A 20,235-nucleotide genomic window follows, 5' to 3' on the forward strand; every position below is an offset into this window, starting at 1 on the left:
CGTATCGCGTTCATCTCTCTCTCTTTCAATTCAGTTGTTATTAAAGTGCTAAAGGTCTGTTCAGTCTGTTCTTTTCTATTGGCACGTGGTGCCCGCCTTGTGACACTTGTTCCCATGGTGTTGGATCAAGAGGACTAGTGAGGGAGCTCTACATCTAGAGGCAGCTTTTAGGCCTTGATTGGATAGTCATCCAAACAATCAAACCAAAAGGAAGTGCAACAGAAGGATGATACTTGGTGATACTTTTGGTCCAAGAGGAAGTGATGTGTCACAAGTGTGGCCGTCAAGGACATATTTGCAAGAATTGCCCAAAGAAATTTGAGCCAGACAGTGTGGCATTAGATTCTGATTCCAATAAGGCAACTCATGGGTCCTCATACTGTAGCCTTCACACACTTGGTTCATCTACCTTCATCTTCACCAAATACACTCAAAGGCAAAAAAAAGGATAGCACTTTCTTTCTCAGCACTAGGCTCAGGTTGTTTGCTCCTAGTTCCTTGCCAGAGCCTAGAGGACCTGAGTCAAGGCTGTACACTTGGAGACCTTGCAAAAGCTTCTAGCCACTCGAAGTTGAGCAGAAACAGCCTTCCGTAGCAAACCTTCACCCTGCAACACCTTGTCAAAAAGCATCAGCAAGAAGGTTGGATGGTTTTCAGCGCCCATGTGCCCCGACATGCAATCAACGAGCACTGTTCAGCCAGGAACGACCAGCTCGTGCGCACTACATCCGTTCAAGGCCAAGGGGTCGAACCGAAATACAGAATCTCATCGGCATATGTCAGCCCCCGAATATCTTAATTCGATAGCAGCCTCTTTAATTACAGTGATCTCTCTCTCTCTCTCTCTCTCTCTCTCTCTCTCTCTCTCTCTCTCTCTCTCTCTCTCTCTCTCTCTCTCTCTCTCTCTCTCTCTCTCTCTCTCTCTCTCTCTCAACGCACACCGTAGCAAACCTTCACCCTGCAACACCTTGTCAAAAAGCATCAGCAAGAAGGTTGGATGGTTTTCAGCGCCCATGTGCCCCGACATGCAATCAACGAGCACTGTTCAGCCAGGAACGACCAGCTCGTGCGCACTACATCCGTTCAAGGCCAAGGGGTCGAACCGAAATACAGAATCTCATCGGCATATGTCAGCCCCCGAATATCTTAATTCGATAGCAGCCTCTTTAATTACAGTGATCTCTCTCTCTCTCTCTCTCTCTCTCTCTCTCTCTCTCTCTCTCAACGCACACTGAGCTATATTACCTGAACATATGCAGGTGAGGACGAAGAGGAGAGCAGCAGAAGAACGAACAAGATCACGCCAGCCCACGAAGTAGGAAATCAGAAGTGCAGGAATAAGGAGGAGTGCCAGAAGCTGCGCCATGCATCACAGACATGTAAACCTGCCCTTTTACAAGATCGATCGCGTGAAGCTCCCGACGACAGAGTTTGAATGCGGGTGGAACTTGGAAGGGTACTGTGGATTCTCACAAGTTAAGCTTTAGTCTAAGGGTGGGTTCATGCATTGCCATGCCCAAGAGGGGAGGGTGTTCAGTTCACACAAGGCGGAGGCAAAAACAAGTAATGGATTTCCCAGCAGATTCTCACCATTGTACTTGCTAGCTGATTGCCTGCAGCCTATGGGGTCAAGCCATGTTGGCATGCTGTGTGTGCTCTTTTTATGTCCTAAAGTGACAGAGTGCCTTTTTTTTTTTTTTTTTTGGGGGGCGGGGGGCCGGGGGGTGCGCTATTGGTACAAAACTTTTAGGCTTGAAAACGTTGTATTTTTCTTTGTTCAATGTTCTTGTTCCACATCGAGCAGCAGCCTTGCTAAAGTCTCATGTGAATTGAGCCTAAGACTCAATGCCAAAGCCCGCCAAGTCCCTTCCATGATGATGTGTTTCATTGTCCTACTCTCCCTCGACGGAGTGGAGAGAGAGAGAGAGAGAGAGAGAGAGAGAGAGAGAGAGAGAGAGAGAGTAGGTTATTAAACCAAAATATGACAGAGCCTCTTTTCAAAAATAAAATCCCTTAAGTCCATAAATTTCCACCAAAAATTCACAAAAAAACCCATTGAAGCTTAATTAGATGCAGAATGGTAAAATTACAAAGTGTGTTAAAGGATAAAAAATGGTAAATCCTTTGAAGTAGAAAGTGAGTTAGTAAGAGGAGTCTCATGTTACCTGCCACCATCACCAATAAAACAAACATAAGGATGTTAGTAATCAAGCCAAAGAGCATGGTCAAACCCGAAGACATTATTGTCTTTGCAATGATCGCCCAGTCCAACGTGCTCGCACCCGCATTTGAGGAAAGGGCAATGCACGTTCCAAATTTGTGTGGTATAATTGGAATCCCTTGTTGAGGTGGAGATAACTCCCTTAACACCAACAACATAGACAAAGGTGGCATTACGTCTTCTTGGCTCTAAACAAGGTATTGAAAAGGATGTGTGGCAATGAGAGTATTTTCAATTAGGTTAGAGGTGTTGGATTCTTAAGACAGCCCTTGTTTAAGAGAAATTTTGTCAACATCATTAAGTAGCATGAGCGATAGATTCTCAGGGAGAGGAGCAAGTAAAGTGAAATTACCAAAGGCCCAAGCTTTGTGATGAGCTTCTCCAGGGTACACCTCTAAGAGTCTACAAGGGATGAAGGGGTGGATGTATGTCTTGAATGGTTTTTTGGCGAGGCTCCGGCAAGGGCTAACAATGGTGAAGTCCCGATTGACTGGTGACTACTCCTCTTCATCAAGATCGATCGATAGGAGAGGACTATCCGTGGTTGTCGGAGGTGTAATGGAGACTTTCGAGAACCCATTGAGAAGATGTCTTCTTCATTGGCGGATGAGCGGATCATTGCGTAGCCTCCTTCCATTTGCCTCTATGAACCTGTGCATCAAGTTCGGTGCATCCTCCATCCATTCTTTATGCTCCCTTTCATCTGTGTTCATGATGGTGGTTAGATTGGAGGCTAGGTCCCGCAAGCAAGTGACAGCCGCACCATGGTTTTCTCTAGCAAGCGGTAGAGGTGAAACCATGCGGTTATGTTAGGAGTGGTGAGGAGGGAGTTCTTCTCATTTGCTTGCGCTAGGACTGTGCTATCCAACTCTATTAAAGTAGACTGAAATAGCAGGTCCTTGATGCATAGCATTAGCCCTTGGACGATGGAGGAAGGCGGCGTGGGCAATTCACCATAGCCAAAAACTCGTAGCCAAAGCCTGTAATGTATCCACAAAAAATATGGTGAGCGCTTGCAAGACTTAACAGAGAATGGGGAGGTATAAACCTCTAAGTGACTTATGATTAAGCATTAGTACGAGTGAGCGGTTCATGTGAGGCACTCAAAATATCTGACACCATACCCGATGCCCCTGTTTTAGCTAATGAGGTGGGTGTAGGTGTGTTCCAGAACAGTAAGAGAAAGATTTGTGGCATGTAACAACACAAGTATGAGAATTAAACAAATTTAAAATACACCAAGAATATATTTCAAAAAATACCCGCAGACTATAGAGAACACCCGCATAGAAGCAAGATGGAGGAATCAACCAGAAATACACCCATAACCAAATAATACCCTTAGAAAAAGTAGGGTTTAAAGATATTCATTGCGAAGCATCAAAAGTATGTAACATTTAGACTAGAATCCCATCAAACCTGCTACATATAGTCATGATTAAACACAGGGGGAAAAAGTAGTATGGATTAAGCCTCAGAAGATGGTTTTTCAAAGACTTGAGAGCAACATCTGAGCAAAGACAGCTCGTTATAAGGGTTTGTTTGATTGTGCTCAGAGTTAAGTAGAGAGAGATATATATGGTCTGTGGCAAAAATTACAGCAAACCTGAAATGCTCCTCAAGTTGTACACCGCATATATATGTACCTCAAACAAAAATATGTAAAGCAAACCTGCGCTACAATATGGAGAACAAGGCACAGTCCGCTTGAAGCATTTCCTTTCTCTTAGTCTTAAGCTATATAGAGTATATTTACATGACTCAAAAAGTACATAGGGTACACTTGTGTATCATCAAAACTTACAGGCCTGCAATAAATTCAGAACAAGATTTCCCCTCATGTAATGGAATTGGCCTATTTAACTTGAGAATAGCGGAAAATGGCCTATTTAACTTGAGAATAGCGGAAATTAATGAGAGTACTTTTGAGAAATAACTTTGTGAGCATAACGGGTGAACATAATTGAAGATAGCAACATAATCATAGCAATTAGTTAACTTGGCATGAACAATACTTTTGCAAGAGAGAGAATTTAGAGAACATGACAACAATTGAGGACCGGATTTATGTGGAGCCGGTCCCCCCTCCAATAGGCATTTGTATTATGATTTCTCCCATTAAGAGAGACTTGTTACAATACAGTCTTTGTGTTCCTTGTGACCTAGGTGATGCAATGAAGATGGAAAGCTTCATGCATCACAAACATAACATAAACTTGAAGAAAGCTTTAACTATCCCAAGCCTCAGTCCCAAGACCTCAAACACCTTCGAAGGTGGAGAGAGCTAGCAGGGAATGAGGGTAGGGAAGAGGAAGAAGAAACATTTCATAGGAGAAATAATTAGTTCCTCACTTATCATACTCTTGTTGCTAGCATACATAATAGCATAGTAATGAAGAAGAAGGAGATGGCAAGCTTAAGCATTGAAGCATGGCTCTTGGTTGGATTTGCACTCCATAGCCAAGAGTGTTGGTGTAGGCTCTCAACCTCTACTTGCTTGGAGAAGGAGAGGGAGCTCTTGAACTTTGCATAGCACACAATGAGAGTGTTTGTGAGTGTGTGTGGGTGAGTATACCCCCTAAGCATCCCCCTAGCTTGCTTGGGTCGACCCCCCCTTGTAGCTCATGCTTGAAGCTCATTGGACCCCTCCAGGCCTAGCCAATCATGAGCAGGAGGCATTACAAGCAGTAGGGGTAGCCTTGAGACAAGTGTTCCTCCTTTCCCCTTTGAGAGAGAGGGCTAGATAAATGCTAAATCAATTAATTAAATCTCCTAAATTACTATTGGACCCCTTGGGTGGCCAACCAATAGGCTTCAGGCATCTCATGAAAGTAACATAGGTAGGGGCCTGACATGTGTCCCTGCTACCTCTTCAAGCTTGGGCCTTCCTTGTGTATGTGAGTGTGTGTTCTCTCTCTAGCCCCTAGGAAAAGGGCTCACCCCCCTCTTTGTAGAGATCCTTTTGACTTTTGGTGCTCAAGCACCTTAGTCATCAAGCATGACTAAGCACTTGGACTAGGGGGTATTCCCACAAGCATCTCAGGCAAGCTTGTCAAAGCACCTTAATCATGTAGCAAGTCAAGCACCTCAAGCATGTAGCAGATCAAGCACCTCAAGCAGGACAAGCACCTCAAGCACCTCGAGCTTGGGCCGGGTTCCCGCCTCAAGCTCAGCCCTAGCTTACCTAAGGTCAAAGGACTTTTACACACATTATTGGAAGTCTTTAATGAAGCTAACCCTAAGGTCTTATGCTCCATTGGTTAGCCTTGGTCTTTGATAGACCATCTCTCATTTGGGCCCCTTTGCCATTTGCCCCGTGTTGAGATAGATCTATAAGCACATATCTATATCTTAACACTTGTTCCCGTTTATTCTCCCACATTAAGTGATCAATTTAATATGAGAAAATCATTTGGGTTGGTTAGATATTAGATTTTATGACATTACCTCTCTCTTGAAATCATAGTCGTCTTTGACTATGAGGTAGAAGAGATAAAGCCTTAGTCATTAGTCAATCTTACTTAGCGGGTAGAGGATCCCTTTTTACCCTACGACATCTTTCCAAGATGGATGACTAATCCATTTGGTGCTTGGGAGACATAGCTGCCGCAAGCATGTCTGCTCTTTAGTCCATTTCATTCTCCCAAAGTAGAGTGACAAATTCTACTTGGTGTTTGAGAGACATTGTCATCACAAACATGATTCTAAGCATGCATACTAGTTAAATTTGTGCACAATTAAAAAGAGGACTAGTCTTATAAGACAAAAACATGAGTCATTTAAAAGAAATTTGTACATTTGCTTACTCTAATGTAGCATTGTAAGCATTGACAAGGTTCATACTATCCTTAAGCTGTACTCCTTGCATCCATCTAGCATCTTCAAAAGGATAATTTTTGAACTTAATAAGATACCGTCTGATAATCTTACCATGTCGTAGTACCTTGTCTTCATGCCGAAGGACAGCTTCGGGTCGTAGCACCTCTTCTTGGTCTTCAACTTCGGGAGGGTCTTCAATAATTGGTTCAGTTGGTGGCTCTCCTTTGTAGGGCTTAAGTAGGCTTACATGAAAGGCATTGTGTATGAGCCAATGGTTGGGCAACTTGAGTTGATAAGCCGTCTCATTGATGGGATTCAAGATTTGGAAAGGACCATAGTATCTTTTTGCTAGTTTAGCATAAGACTTTTGATGGCACGTAGGATTTTTGCCAGTCGTTTGCCTTAGCCGAGCCTTAGGAAACTTGAGTAAGACCCAATCATTTTCTTTGAACATTAGGGCTCTTCTGTGCTTATCAGCAGCAGCTTTTTGCCTTTGTTGAGAGATGGATATAGCCTCCCTAATCTTTTGAAAAGATTCTTGTAGGTCACGGCTATACTCATCGGCGGCGAAGATCTTCCCATGTACTTTGAGTAGCAAGGGACTTTTAGGTCTTCCCTCAATGATCTCAAAAGGTGCTTTTCCCGTAGAAGTATGTACAGTATTATTGTAGGCATACTCTACAAGAGGTAAATACTTTTCCCATTGTGAGCGTTGATCTACTTCGGTAACATAAGTCTTGAGTAGATCGAGTATCGTAAGATTGGCTATCTCACTTTGGCCATCTGTTTGTGGGTGATAGGCCGAAGAGAAATTCAATCTTGTTCCTAGATTTTCAAAGAGACCTTTTCAGAAATTACTGGTCATTCTAGGATCTCTATCTGACACGATGGATGTGGGTAATCCATGGTGCTTGAAAATCTGAGATATGAAGAGAGTTGCCATTTGATGTGCCTTAATAGTCTTTTTGACATGAATAAAATGTGCTTGCTTGCTAAACCTATCGACTATTGTCCATATTCTTGTATTCCCATGGATAGACTTGGGTAATCCAAAGATGAAATCCATGGATATACTCTCCCATGGTGAATTTGGAATAGGCAATGGCTGGAGTAATCCAGGTTGCTTCCCTCTATCATACTTGGTCTTTTGGCATACTACACATTTTGATACATACTCTTGTATGTCCACTTTCATGGTATGCCAATAGAAGCACGTCTCTACTCCTCGGAGAGTAGGTTGAATACCTCTATGCCCCGCATATGGAGGAGCATGGGATTCATACATAACTTTCTCATGAAGGGAATGGGTAACACATAGCCTATTGCCGTGGAGAAGATAACCATCCTGCAAGTTGAATGGTTCCTCTTTCTTCCCCAAAGCAAGGGCTGACATTATGTCTCTAAAGTTAGGGTCAGTAGCATACTCATCTATCATAGAAGATAGATCATTGTGAGTAGCTATAGACACCGCATTAACTTTTGGTCGTCGTGAAAGTGCATCAACAACTTGATTGTGCTTACCAGCTATGTGAGCAATATGGAAATTAAATTGCGAAAGAAAATTTGCCCACCTCATTTGTTTGTCGGAAAGCTTGGTTTGTGTCATGAAATACTTGAGACTTTGGTGGTCGGTTTGTAGGATAAATGGAGTCCCCAATAGGTAGTGCTTCCATGTGTCTAGGGCATGTAGAACAGCTAAAAGCTCTTTCTCATAAATGCCCAAGACTCGTTTATCAATATTGAGCCTTCGGCTCTCATATGCTATGGCATGCCCTTCTTGAAGCAAAACTGCTCCCAGGCAATCACCACAAGCATCACATTGGACCTCAAATGGCTTTGAGAGATCCGGAAGCACGAGTACTGGTTGGGAAGTAAGTTTCTCTTTGAGATTTTCAAAAGCATTTTGCTCCTTAGCAGTCCATACAAACTTAACGTTCTTCTTAGTTAAGTCGTGTAGTGGTCCTGCTACTTGAGAGAATTTTGCTATGAAGCGTCTGTAGTATGCGCACATACCAACAAAGCTTCTTAGCTCATGTAGATTTCTTGGGTTAGGCCATGCTTTTATTACCTCTAACTTTGATGGATCCATTTGGATACCATCTTTAGAGATAATATGACCTAGGTATTGAATCTCTTGAAGGAAGAATTCGCTTTTCTTTTGGTTGAGATAAAGCTTGTTCTCCCTCAATGCTTGAAAAATCACTTGGAGATGTTGCTTATGTTCCTCCAAAGAGTTGGAGTAGATGATGATATCATCAAAGAACACTCCAGTGAATTTACGATATGGTCTAAAAATTTTCTCCATCAAACGATTGAACGTAGCTGGTGCATTAGTCAAGCCAAAAGGCATGACTAGATATTCATAAAGACCAAATGTTGTGCGAAACGCGGTCTTTAAGATATCTTCATCCACTATCCTTATTTGATGATAGCCACTCTTAAGGTCAATCCTACTGAAGTAGGTAGAGCCTTGTAGCTTATCAAACAGATCTTCTACCTAAGGTACAGGAAATCTGTTTTTGATAGTGATATGGTTTAGTGCTCGATAGTCCACACACATACGGTATGCACCATCTTTCTTTTGCACTAAAAGGACTGGAGAACAAAAGGGAGAGGAACTAGGCCTCGCCATCCCTTTGTCTACCAGCTCTTGTACTTGCCTCATGATCTCCTCTTGTTGAGCTTGTGAGACTCGATAAGGAGGCTTGTTAGGTGGTGAGCTTCCAGGAAGGAGCTCAATACGATGATCATCATCCCCTCGTTTTGGAGGTAAGTCCATAGGGATATCATCGATGAACACATCTTGGAATCCTTTTAGAAAATTAGACAAGTCTAACTTTTCTTGATTCCTATCATTTACATTTGATGAAACATTAGTATCTTTTAGAGACTCTTTGACAAAAATCATGTACGCAGAAACTGAGCTCTTCATTGACTTATCAAAAGCAAGAGGATTTACAAGTGGAATAGTGTGACCACGCTCACTAGCATCTATATACATGTTCTTTCCCCTATAGGTGAAGTAGATTCTCCTTTCACGGAACTTCATGTTGGCAGCCATGCGATCAAACCATGGTGCCCCTAGGATAACATCCTGATGTTGGAGAGGAGAGATAAAGAAATCTTCTTTGTCGACATAGCTTTGGACATGAAGCCTCAACTTCCCAATCAAGGGAGTAACGGAGGCTTGTTGTCCCTTGAAAGCTGCGTCAGCTATTACCATATCTCCCATCTCAAAAGCTTGAATGCCCAACTTGGTGGTCAACTCTATTGATATGAAGTTGAGAGTAGAGCCAGGGTCAAACAAGATGAAGGCATCATGCTCTCTTACCTTTCCCCAAGCATAGGAGAGTGATGATCCTTTGCAATGAGCATCCTCTTTTGGAGCTTCGATGGTGGAAGCCCTAGGAGTTTGTTTTTACCTTTGTAAACTCCCTTCTCCTTGGACCGATTGTTGTTGTTGTTGTTGTTGTTGGAAGTGACTTGGGAATTATTTTGAGCATTGGTTTTCCCCTTTGCATCATTTTTATCTTTGTTTTCCATGGGCTTGACACTACGTCTAGCCCCTTGATGGAAATTGATGCGTGAAGCAACCATGGTGTGATGGATTACTTCGGTAATCGTAGCAGGCCGTTGAGAGTTGATGTATTCGGCCATCTCTTCAGGTAATCCCGCACAGAATTGCTGTCTTTTCTCGGCAAAGTCTATCTTTTGAAAGACAGTAGCCTTCAGATGTAAATCCCAAAACTTGTCTACATATTTGTGGATAGACTCATGGGAGAGGAGCTTTAAGCTGCGCCATTCGGTAAGCACTTTGTCCTTTGCATCGCTTGCAAGGAATTGCTTCATGATGGAAACTCGTAGAGTTTTCCATGTCTTTGGGGCTTCACCATTTCCACGAAGGCTAGCCCACCATTGACGAGATGATTTTTGGAAGTGCATAGCTACATGGCGTAGCTTAGAGGACTCTGTGAAGCCCTCATCTCCAAAGGCCGCATCAAATTGCTGGATGAAGGCCAACACTTTGTCGGTAGCACCGAAGGTGCCATCATAGGTGAGAAAAGAGATACTCTTTCCTCCCTCCTTGAACTTCTTTAGCTTTTGTGACCTTCGCCATGCAGGAAATGATTTGCGATGTCCTCCCCTCTTGTATTCTCTAGGAGAATAGCCATAACTTTCATCGGAAGAGGAGGAAGGTGAAGAAGAAGGAGAAGAGGGTGACCTCTTCCTAGCCCTTTTCTTCCTTTGTTTCCTCTCTTTCCTTCAGAGTGATGAGGAGAAGGACTATGTGCTGATCTTTTCCTCTTGGGAGGAGTAGGCGATCGTCTAGACCGCCGTCTTCGTGGAGCCACATCTTCAGAGGAACTTAAACTTTCATTGCTTTCTTGCTCTTTGGATTCCTCCTCTCGAATGGGAGAGAGTCTTCTTTTGGGGGTCTCTTCAAGAGGCCTCCTAAGCTCTCTCTCCTCTTGGAGAGGAAGGGAAATTCCATAAGCACGAAGTTGTTGAGTAACTTCGGCTTGCAAAGAAGGGTTGCCCATAGCTTGCTGCAACCTAGTGATGAGATAATTCACAAACATGGGAGCATCATCATTAGCACCTTCATGTGCAAAATCAAAGCTATCAATGTTCATTCTACTCTCTTGATTATTGTCAGCCATGTTAACAAAATTTATGTATGTACTTAGTGTATGCTTTGGCAATTCAAAACCTTAGTTGCCACTCCTCTCAGCCTTTGAAAATCGGCTCTTAAGTATCTACACCCACGGCTCGAAGTGGTTAATTATAGAGAGTAGAGGAGTAGGTCTATCATAGCAGAGTTGCCAAGGGCTAGCTCCTTTCGGACTTCTTATGGCTCAATAATGGTAAAGCCGTAGGCAAGTCTAAAAAGACTCCATTATTAAGTCCAAAGCTCCCGAGGTGTGCACCATACCCCACATAGTGGGCTCAACAAAACTGATAATAGATCCCAGTTCCACTTACCCTAATATAATTAACAACATCAACCATTTATAGGCTACTTAAGGACCTCTCTTCTTAAGCAAGAAAAGAGAAACCAAATGCTCTGATACCAATGTAATGGAATTGGCCTATTTAACTTGAGAATAGCGGAAATTAATGAGAGTACTTTTGAGAAATAACTTTGTGAGCATAACGGGTGAACATAATTGAAGATAGCAACATAATGATAGCAATTAGTTAACTTGGCATGAACAATACTTTTGCAAGAGAGAGAATTTAGAGAACATGACAACATTTGAGGACCGGATTTATGTGGAGCCGGTCCCCCCTCCAATAGGCATTTGTATTATGATTTCTCCCATTAAGAGAGACTTGTTACAATACAGTCTTTGTGTTCCTTGTGACCTAGGTGATGCAATGAAGATGGAAAGCTTCATGCATCACAAACATAACATAAACTTGAAGAAAGCTTTAACTATCCCAAGCCTCTGTCCCAAGACCTAGCACTAATGAGACATAGCAACTTAATACAAACAACACTTACATGGGGCTATATAAATTCAATAAGGGAGAACAAACACTCTATTATAGATGCGATGAACCCTGCATTAAGGAACTAACGGATCGCAAAAAACTATATGTTTTTACTTACACATAGGGGAGAAGTATCCAAGTGGTCATAATAGACAAGCATGGCCAAAAATACTCTCCTAGGGACCGTGAGGAGCTAGAGAAATATACATGTTTTGGGGGACCAGTCCACCAATACTATGTAAATTCAGAAGAGGTTAAAACCACGACAACTCACACAAGACCAAAAACTCGGAATGTAAGTCCAGTAAGTACCAAAGTGGAAGATTCTTTTGGACATCAAGGATTCCCGAACACAGGGCCTATGGGGTCAACGGGGTCTAGGCTTTCTATGAACACACAAAGGTGCAATGCAACACCTGATTTGACTTACACAACTAGAATCCCTCCGACTATTACACGAGATTGAACAGAACGACTTGATGAATGTATGGCAGATAGGATACCAATTATAGTGCCAACGGGAGAATATGAAGCTAGAGAGGCCGCATGAGGAGGACTAGGGATAGTGAGGATGGTTGCAGAGTCCAGATGCATGTGATCGTCTCAAGTGACAAAGTGTGTACCCAAAAAGTATAGTGGATCGGGAGATCCGTATGCTCATGTTTCAATCTTCAAACAAGTGTTGAGAACGGAATAGGTAACCGACTTCCATACTCAATATAAAGGATTTGGGTTGACTCTAGAAGGAATGGCCTTGACCTGTTTTCAACCTTTAGAAAGCCTATAATTCCCAAGTATCGAGCAACTTCTCTGAGAATTCGCTAAGAAATTCTCAAAGAGAGGAATTAAGCATAATACTATCTCCCAAATCTATGCATTTAGACAAAAGGAGAAGGAGAGGGTGAAGGAAGCCTCAATTTGATTTAAGCAATACATAGAAAGATGCCCTACTAGAGAACTACCTCAGGATGAGAGATTGTCAGTCCTTTTCATAGAAGGATTGCGGAATGACACCCTCAAAAAAGACTTGCACTTAAAGGCAAGTGTTACTTTTGAGCAAGTCAAGAAAGAGGTGTTGTATTTGGTAGACAAATGCAAGGCATATGGAGAGGTGGCAAAGGACACTGACCAAGGGATGAGTAGCACCTCTTCGACCACTAGTGAATCCACAATGAAAGTGGGCGGGCAAAAACCAACTGTGCCAGATGTTGATCAAATGATCGAGGAAGTGATCAGAAGGATGAACCAAGGAAACAGGACGAACCCAAACACACAACAACAGCCCACTAGAAAATGTGACACTTGTGGAGAAGATCATCCAACTCAGTGGTGCAACCTCCAACAGAGGCCAGGAGTAAACGTACCACATGTACTAAAGTGGTGTGCTACTGAACAAAAATGGACAAACCATGAGACCACGAATGTTTCAATAATAGAAACTATGTTAGAGAAAGACAATACGAGCCACATGGAGGGCAATAGTTACCGCCCCTCCAAGATACCAAGTCGGGTGAAATGACGCGGTCCAAGGACAGGAAAAACCTCAACCTATGTTGAGGCATCAGCCTCATTTACCCTAGGAAAATAGGGCCATGGTAAGGATTTCACAACCTATAGAAGCACCTTCTGATCAGAGTATGGTCCAGGTAGTTTCATACCGAGAAGATTTAGACAATAGGGTTTGACAAAAATGCATATGCTTCGAAGGGACAAATTCCATGGATGGTTTTTGAGGATATGCCAGAATCATCATACATAGCACAACCAACAAAAAACCATTACTTGGACGATGAAAATATGCTTATGTTCATGCCAACCCAGAACTACAAACCTAGGGGATATCCTCCTAGAACAGGACAACCGATGGGGGCTTCACAAGCTTCTCCACCACCAGTAGGACCATGCTATGAATGCGGCGGTGATCATCGGGCAAGAAGTTGTCCACACAAAGGAGAGCGTATCAAAACTCTTTGGGTACTGTGAGGGGTGTACAAATGACCATCTCATTCCACATTGTCCAAAAAACCCTGATAACAAAGGAAAAGCAACCATGAACAAAATTGGAATTGTACCAAGCTCAAGTGGATCAGAAACAGAACCAACCATTCCAATAAACGCGGTAACAAAAGCCCAAGCACATGAGGCTGCAAGGAACGTCCTAGCCAGTCAAACTGAGATAGAAAATTTGTCTGTTAGAACCCCTAGGAAATCTTGGAAGGCAAAATGAGACAAGATAAAATCCAAAAGAGAGAAATAAAAGACGGCTTTGGAAACCAAATTACTGCAAACAGAGGAACAATTGAGAATGGAAAGAGACCTTAAGGAAAAGGGCGATGTAACAAAACCACCAGCAATACAGTCGGGAGGATCTGTCTTGGTGGACAAGGACTTTGAACCCTTGGATGCAATCTTGAAAGCTTATGAAGTTAAGTTAAAGCCCAACCAAACCTAGAAGGATAGGTGGCTAACATACCCTCACCCGGGGTACAAAAAAGAGAGGTTAAAGATGTGCAAGGAGCTCATCCAGGCCGCTCAAGCTCCTATGGAACCACCAGTTACGACTGCTACAAGGACTAAGGTGTTAATCCGTGAAAAAATTCAAGAGTTAAAGGAGCGAGGGATCGAAGACGGAGACAAAAAAGATTCAAAAAATGGAACGTCTTTGCATACGAAGATGGCAGCCAATACAACAGATGGAATGTATTCACAAGCACCTATGCCAATTCTTGAAGTGGAAGAACAATGGCCATTGGATCTGTGGGAGGATATCCGAAACAGAAAAGATGGAAGTGCAACACTTCAGTCAGCTCCTATCATTAAAATCCACCTCAAACATGAGCTCTACCCAAATGATATCCGATATTTGTATAGTGATGCAGGTACGGAAATGTCGGAAGACAACAAACCTCAGTCATTGAAGACGTTACCTTCATTCATTGACAACCATGATATGCACGTATGTCGCACGTGTCAATGCAAGTGACTTGCTGATACACTGTGTGCAAGCCACAAATGGCTCCAAGCACACAACTAGACTAATCTAGCAAGCTCAAGAGAGCAAGGGTGTGTCACTCACCGGTCTACGCTCGCCTTCGTGGAGGATTCCTCGCCGCGAAGAAGAAGGAGCTACTGTCGTGCCGCGCTCAATTGCTTCGCCACCGTCGTGCCGTCGTTGCAATGCTCGATTGCACACACTCTGTCTCTCTCCCTCTCTCTCTCTCTCTCTCTCTCTCTCTCTCTCTCTCTCTCTCTCTCTCTCACGCGCGCGCGCACACACACACACACACACACACACAAGGAGATGAAGAAGAAAAAGATGGAGATGGAGCAAGAGCACTCTTCAATTGCACAAATGAAAGAATGAATGATTTTTAGGTTTATGTGACTTTTATATGAGCTCGCCCCATTCACACTTGGGTGCCCATACTTAGCCAACTAACCCTTGAATGTTCCAGTTAGAGTGCACCTCTCATCGACGATCACGCTTACCCTTTTCCTATTGGACCGACAAGCCCGGTACCTGACTCTACCAAATAAATAATACGGCGTCTGTCGTAGGTGATAGGAATGTGCGTGAGGGTTAACATGCGGGTTAACATGCCCCCTTCCTGATGTAGATTCCGTCCTTGGAAGCTATTGAGTTGAAGCTCGTTTGTTGAGGTGGAAGAGCATTTGAGATGAATGTCCTTAGCCTTCTTCACTCACTACAAAATCAAACAAGATTGGCACAGTAATTGCATTCTCATATACAATAAAAATGCATATGCAGTTGTAGACAGACAAATTGATCAGTAACAAAAATTTAAACCATTTGTCAGCAATAAACATTAAATTATAATATAATCAAACGCATAAACAGTTGGGAAGGTAAAAAACTAAACAAGTTCGGGGTCGCTAATTTAACGATCGAAAGACACTAGAGATCGACTATTAATACCATGGGCAAGCTTCTCAATTTTCTCTGGTCAATTAAGTTGTTTAATCGCGAGAGCCAAGTATTTCATGTCCGAGGGCTGACTAGAGGCTATACCTAGAAGACCTTGTAGTTAAGCTACGATAAAAGGAAATACTCATGAAATCATCGCCTGACTTATTTCCTTTTCTTTGATCCCCCAAAGTCTTTTCACAGTGATTCAATTTTGATGTGCTTATTTTGTATGCCTTGGGTTTTTTGATTTTCAAGGAAAAGCGCCCACACTAGGAACCTCTAGGGCTCTAGTACCATAGGTGATACATGTGAGTGTAGCAGCAAATCAAGCTGAGATTTCTCTTCCAGCTTAAGATTTTACATTGTGGCGCCTTGATTTTTTTTTTTGGTTCGTTTTCAACATTTTAATTTTGTAACTTTGGGGGGTCATATAACATTGTTACCCTCCCCAGGCTCATCAAACTAGTAAACTCCCTTTATAATACTTAAGCTAAAGGTCAATAGGGACTAAGCCCACTAGAAAGCCCTAGTACATTGCACACAATGCTGCCTAAATCGGATTAAGAACCTAAGTAACCATTGATTATTAGGAAGGCATTCCCCATGGTATTAAGAGAAGATCTCTAACGCCTAGCTTGGTCAAACTAGCTTAGTCGGGCTGCTTAATTTTTAAATCTAGACAAGTGATTATGACAAAAATGTTTGATGCGTTGAATATTATGCTACCAATCACAATTTTAGTAGACACATGGATGCAAAAAAGATAAGGGGCAATGCTAATGGATCAGAAACACATGTTTGTGTTGATGATCGCACTTGATTTGAAGAGTGAGTCGAGATAAAGATTCCATGAAGGTCCAAATCCTAACAACTGCAACACGTTCCTATACACACAAGGAAACACAAAGAATCTCTAGGAGGCACATCAGTGGTAAGAAAGAACTTTGCTAATCACTAAACTCTAAAACAGAAACACTCCTATCGTACTAATCCTACCTACCCTCCATCACTCGAGTGATGAGGATCAAAGGTGTTTTATGACATAGGTTTCTGTTTCAGTGTATCGGATGTGAATGTGTAGGTCTGGGTCAATGTTTTGACTTTTATTGTGCATACTCGTTTGCTAATTGCTCTTGCTCTTTTGTTTTTTTGTGAGTATAAGGCTTTATATATACATTCCCTAAGATTGGGAGATTGAGATGTCAGGGAGGAAGGTTGAGAGGGGAGTGAGTGAATGATGACTTTCAACAAACACTCCTCCCTTCCTTGGGTAGATCATACCGTTTGAAATGTGCTCGTCACCCTTTGAAACCAATTGTTCCAATTGGTACTAGGTGAGGATTTTTACCAGTAGTTTTCTATTACCTTAGGTGCCTCATCGAGTTGCAAGGGTGGTAAGGTACTCTCCCAAGATTGAACTTGAAGTGGTTCATCATGTGATTCTTGAATACTGGGAGGTGTGGATTCCATTGTAGCTTTATGGAGGTCCACTATTGTAGGTGGAGGTTGTGTAGAAGCTTTTACCTCTATGGATGCATTACATGAGGAGCTAGAAGCTTTATTCGTTTTTTCTATGGTTGAGTTGAGCAAAACAAGCCTTTCTCACTTGGGAACCCATACTAGCTCCGGATCCGGTGCATAGTGTTTTGTGAAATTTCCTTTCCCACGATCTTTCATTGGCTTTATCGTCTCACAGGGTTTGACTCACATGGGTCAGGTGTCAGGTAAGAACACAATCTACGTTTTGGCACCCAGATTTGATCATTTCCTTGATAGTAGCCTTGGGCCTTCATTAGTCGTTTAGGAATCCAACACCACGTATCCTTACATTTCTTGGAGCGTGTGGGACGTTTGTTACAAGGCTTTTGTTTTTTAGCACTAGCTATGGTCGCTAAATAAGCTTTAGGGACCCACTTGTATGTTTTCTTCGTTATATTAGGATCTTGTCAGAAGCTATATGCATTGCTTCTAGCATATTTAAGGGTACGAGTGGTGGCATTTCATCCCCCTTAGGTGTTACCCAGGTCGTCCCCCTGTTTCCCCAAGTGTCTATGGTTGCTACTAGGTGGACCCAATCCACATTGTCCGACTTAGTCATCCCAGGTAGTACATCCATATAAGGAGAATCTTCCCCAACATCAGTGTCCGCTTTACACGTGTAACAATACTGCAATGGGGCCGAGTGAACTGTGGTGTCAGATCTATGATCAATTATAAACGTGTTTCCTAGGGGATGTGCTCGACCAGTTACAAGATCCACTCAAATGACACAATCTTGGAACTGCAAGTAGACATGGTTTTTAGACCAGTCATGCACCATTTTTGCTTCCCTCATGAAAGGACTCCTAAGATAATCTCAGATGCCATAGTGTGCTTGGAGAAATCCATAACAATGAAGGTAACTCTTATTTTATGTCCAAAGACCTTGATCTTGAGATCTTCTAGCATCCCAATAAGTTTAACAATCGACCCATTGGCCATCTTTACTACTATGGTTGTGGTTCCAAGGTGAGGCCTTCCCATAGTTTCCCGTCAATTTTTAGTCACAATGCTAACCCCAACGCCACCATCAAGGATTCCCTTCACAGTTAATCTCTTAGTAGTGATTGGTATGGTCGCATTGGATTCATCACCCTCAAAGTATTGTCCCAACTTGTTAACATGTATTTCTACAACAAGGTTCTCATCTAGGTTGGGTTGTGGATCTAAGTGCTCCTCCTCTATTGGCATCTCCCCAACTCCATCCATCTGTGCAAATTGTGGTAGCCCAAACTTCAGTTTCCCATTGAGGAAATCTCGAAGAGTTGAGACTAGCTCAGGGTATTTATATAGTTTCGACATGATGGTGGTTCTAACTTCTGAAGACATGAAATCCATCAATTTGGCAATGTTTAACGGCACCTTTTGGGCTTCAGTCCCTTGACGTGAGGAAGATGGGATCTCCATTTCTTTGATAGGATCAGGTAGTCCCTCTGTAAACATTCTTTCCATTAAGAAGTGAGTACGCCCACTTTCCCATGACTTTAAGTCACTTTCTTCTTGGATGACACTAGGTATGGCTAAGGTTCTATGGACTTGGTGAGGTTGTTGTTGCGTAGGGAACATTGTGTCCGCAATCTCGATCTACCTAGGTGCTGGTTCTAGATCCCTTTGGGTATCTTCTACCAAACTCCTTGATTGCTTGACTCGTTCGATCTCCTCTGTAGGGTTTCGATAAGTTCCTATCTTCTTCTTGGATCCTTGCCATTGTGGCTCATGAAGATCTTCCTTGTTGGTTTCTATCTTAGTGGTCAATTTTGGCCTCCATGGTTTCACCTGAATCAAAATCCTCTTCAGCGTCGTTCATATATACATGGTCGTCACCAGTCCCTATGTTGGTCTTTGAACTGGGGTCTGAATGCGCCGCTTTTTGCGATCTCTTCCTTCATGTTTTCTTCTTTTTTTGAGATTGGGCAATTGATGTCGTGTCTCTTTCCTCAAGAATATAATTTTGTTTTTGGAGCATCGATCGTGTGAGTATGTTTACTGGTACCACAACTGTACTTTGTGATGGCTCCTCGATAACCTCAATCAACTTTAATGGTGTGATCTTCGGTGCATTTAGATTATTTAGACATTGGGCAATCAAATGATCTATGCCACATCGATTACACATGAGTATCGACATTGTAGACGTGCTCGCTTGATTGGTTTGCATTAGTGTGGCGTTCTTTTGTACCCTAATAGGACACTCGGCCACATGATGTGGACCTCCACAATCATAGCATTGAAGAGGTGGTCTCTTAGTAGTGTAATTGATATTTTGGCCTCTTGCAGCAAGAGCAGCTACTTGATAGACATGTTTGACTTGTCCCCAATAGTCCTCCAAGTAGTATTGTGGACTTTCTTCAAGCGCATCCATCCCATATGCAATATTAGGGTCTATATCTTCCTCACAGCCTTCCAAACAAGCAGTAGATGACTCACAAACCACTTGATTCACATATGTGATTCTCGGATGTGGTGGTTGTGGTCCTAGCACTGGATGTGGTAAGGGTGTTGTTTGAACAACATATTGGCCCCTAGGGACCATGTGTTGTGACGTTTGCTCAAGAGGTGGGGCCGGCATCAATGCAGGCTCTCGAGGTGTGTCTGTCCATGCTAAGGTTGGTCTATTGTCCATTGCGCGCTTAAATACTATGCAATCCTTAGCTTGATGACCATACCTCCCACAGCCATTGCAGTTCCCATTGGATTATACTCTAAAAGTAGGGCATTCACTGGTACTATGCGGTCCATAGCATACTGCACACCATTGTTGCTCCCTTATTGGATACATATGATTGTTTTTGTGGAGCACGATTGTCTCTAAGACTCTCTTGAATGGCCTTGGTGAGATCTGTTAAAGTCATCTCAGATTCTTTGGCTCCTTAGCAGTAGGCTTTAGGGTTATTGGCTGATGCCCCGATGCTTGGGAGGTAATAGAATTAGGCTCCATAGACACTCTTTCTCCTTGAATCATTAAATTATCCTCCAATTGAATCGCATTGGTGGTAACTGCTTCCCAAGTGGTGATACCTCTATTGACTAGGCCATTGTAGATATCCTCATGTCGTAATCCCCTAATGAATCTATCAAGCAATTGATTATTATTGAAGCGCTCATTTGGATTACAACGAGAATTCAAATGCTTCAAGCGACTAATAAAGTCTCTCACCGACTCTCCTTCCTCTCATTGGGCTTTCTGGAGCTGAGAGGCTACACCCCAAAGCACTCCCTCTCATATGTATTC

At 42.7% G+C, this 20,235-nt stretch overlaps 1 protein-coding gene across 1 annotated transcript in view; it reads right to left on the bottom strand.

Annotated features, from left to right (window-relative positions):
• Positions 1 to 1,480, bottom strand: part of LOC147440430 (uncharacterized) — a 48,760-nt gene extending 47,280 nt beyond the window's left edge. The window contains exon 1 of the mRNA XM_086530167.1: positions 1,246 to 1,480. Within this exon, the coding sequence (XP_086386293.1) occupies positions 1,246 to 1,366 (121 nt within the window). The 5' untranslated portion in view covers positions 1,367 to 1,480. The remainder of the gene's footprint in view (positions 1 to 1,245) is intronic.
• Positions 1,481 to 20,235: the final 18,755 nt, after the last annotated feature.

This window comes from Adiantum capillus-veneris, chromosome 15 (genome assembly GCF_014529385.1).
Source record: "Adiantum capillus-veneris isolate H3 chromosome 15, ASM1452938v2, whole genome shotgun sequence".
Lineage (NCBI taxonomy): Eukaryota > Viridiplantae > Streptophyta > Polypodiopsida > Polypodiales > Pteridaceae > Adiantum > Adiantum capillus-veneris.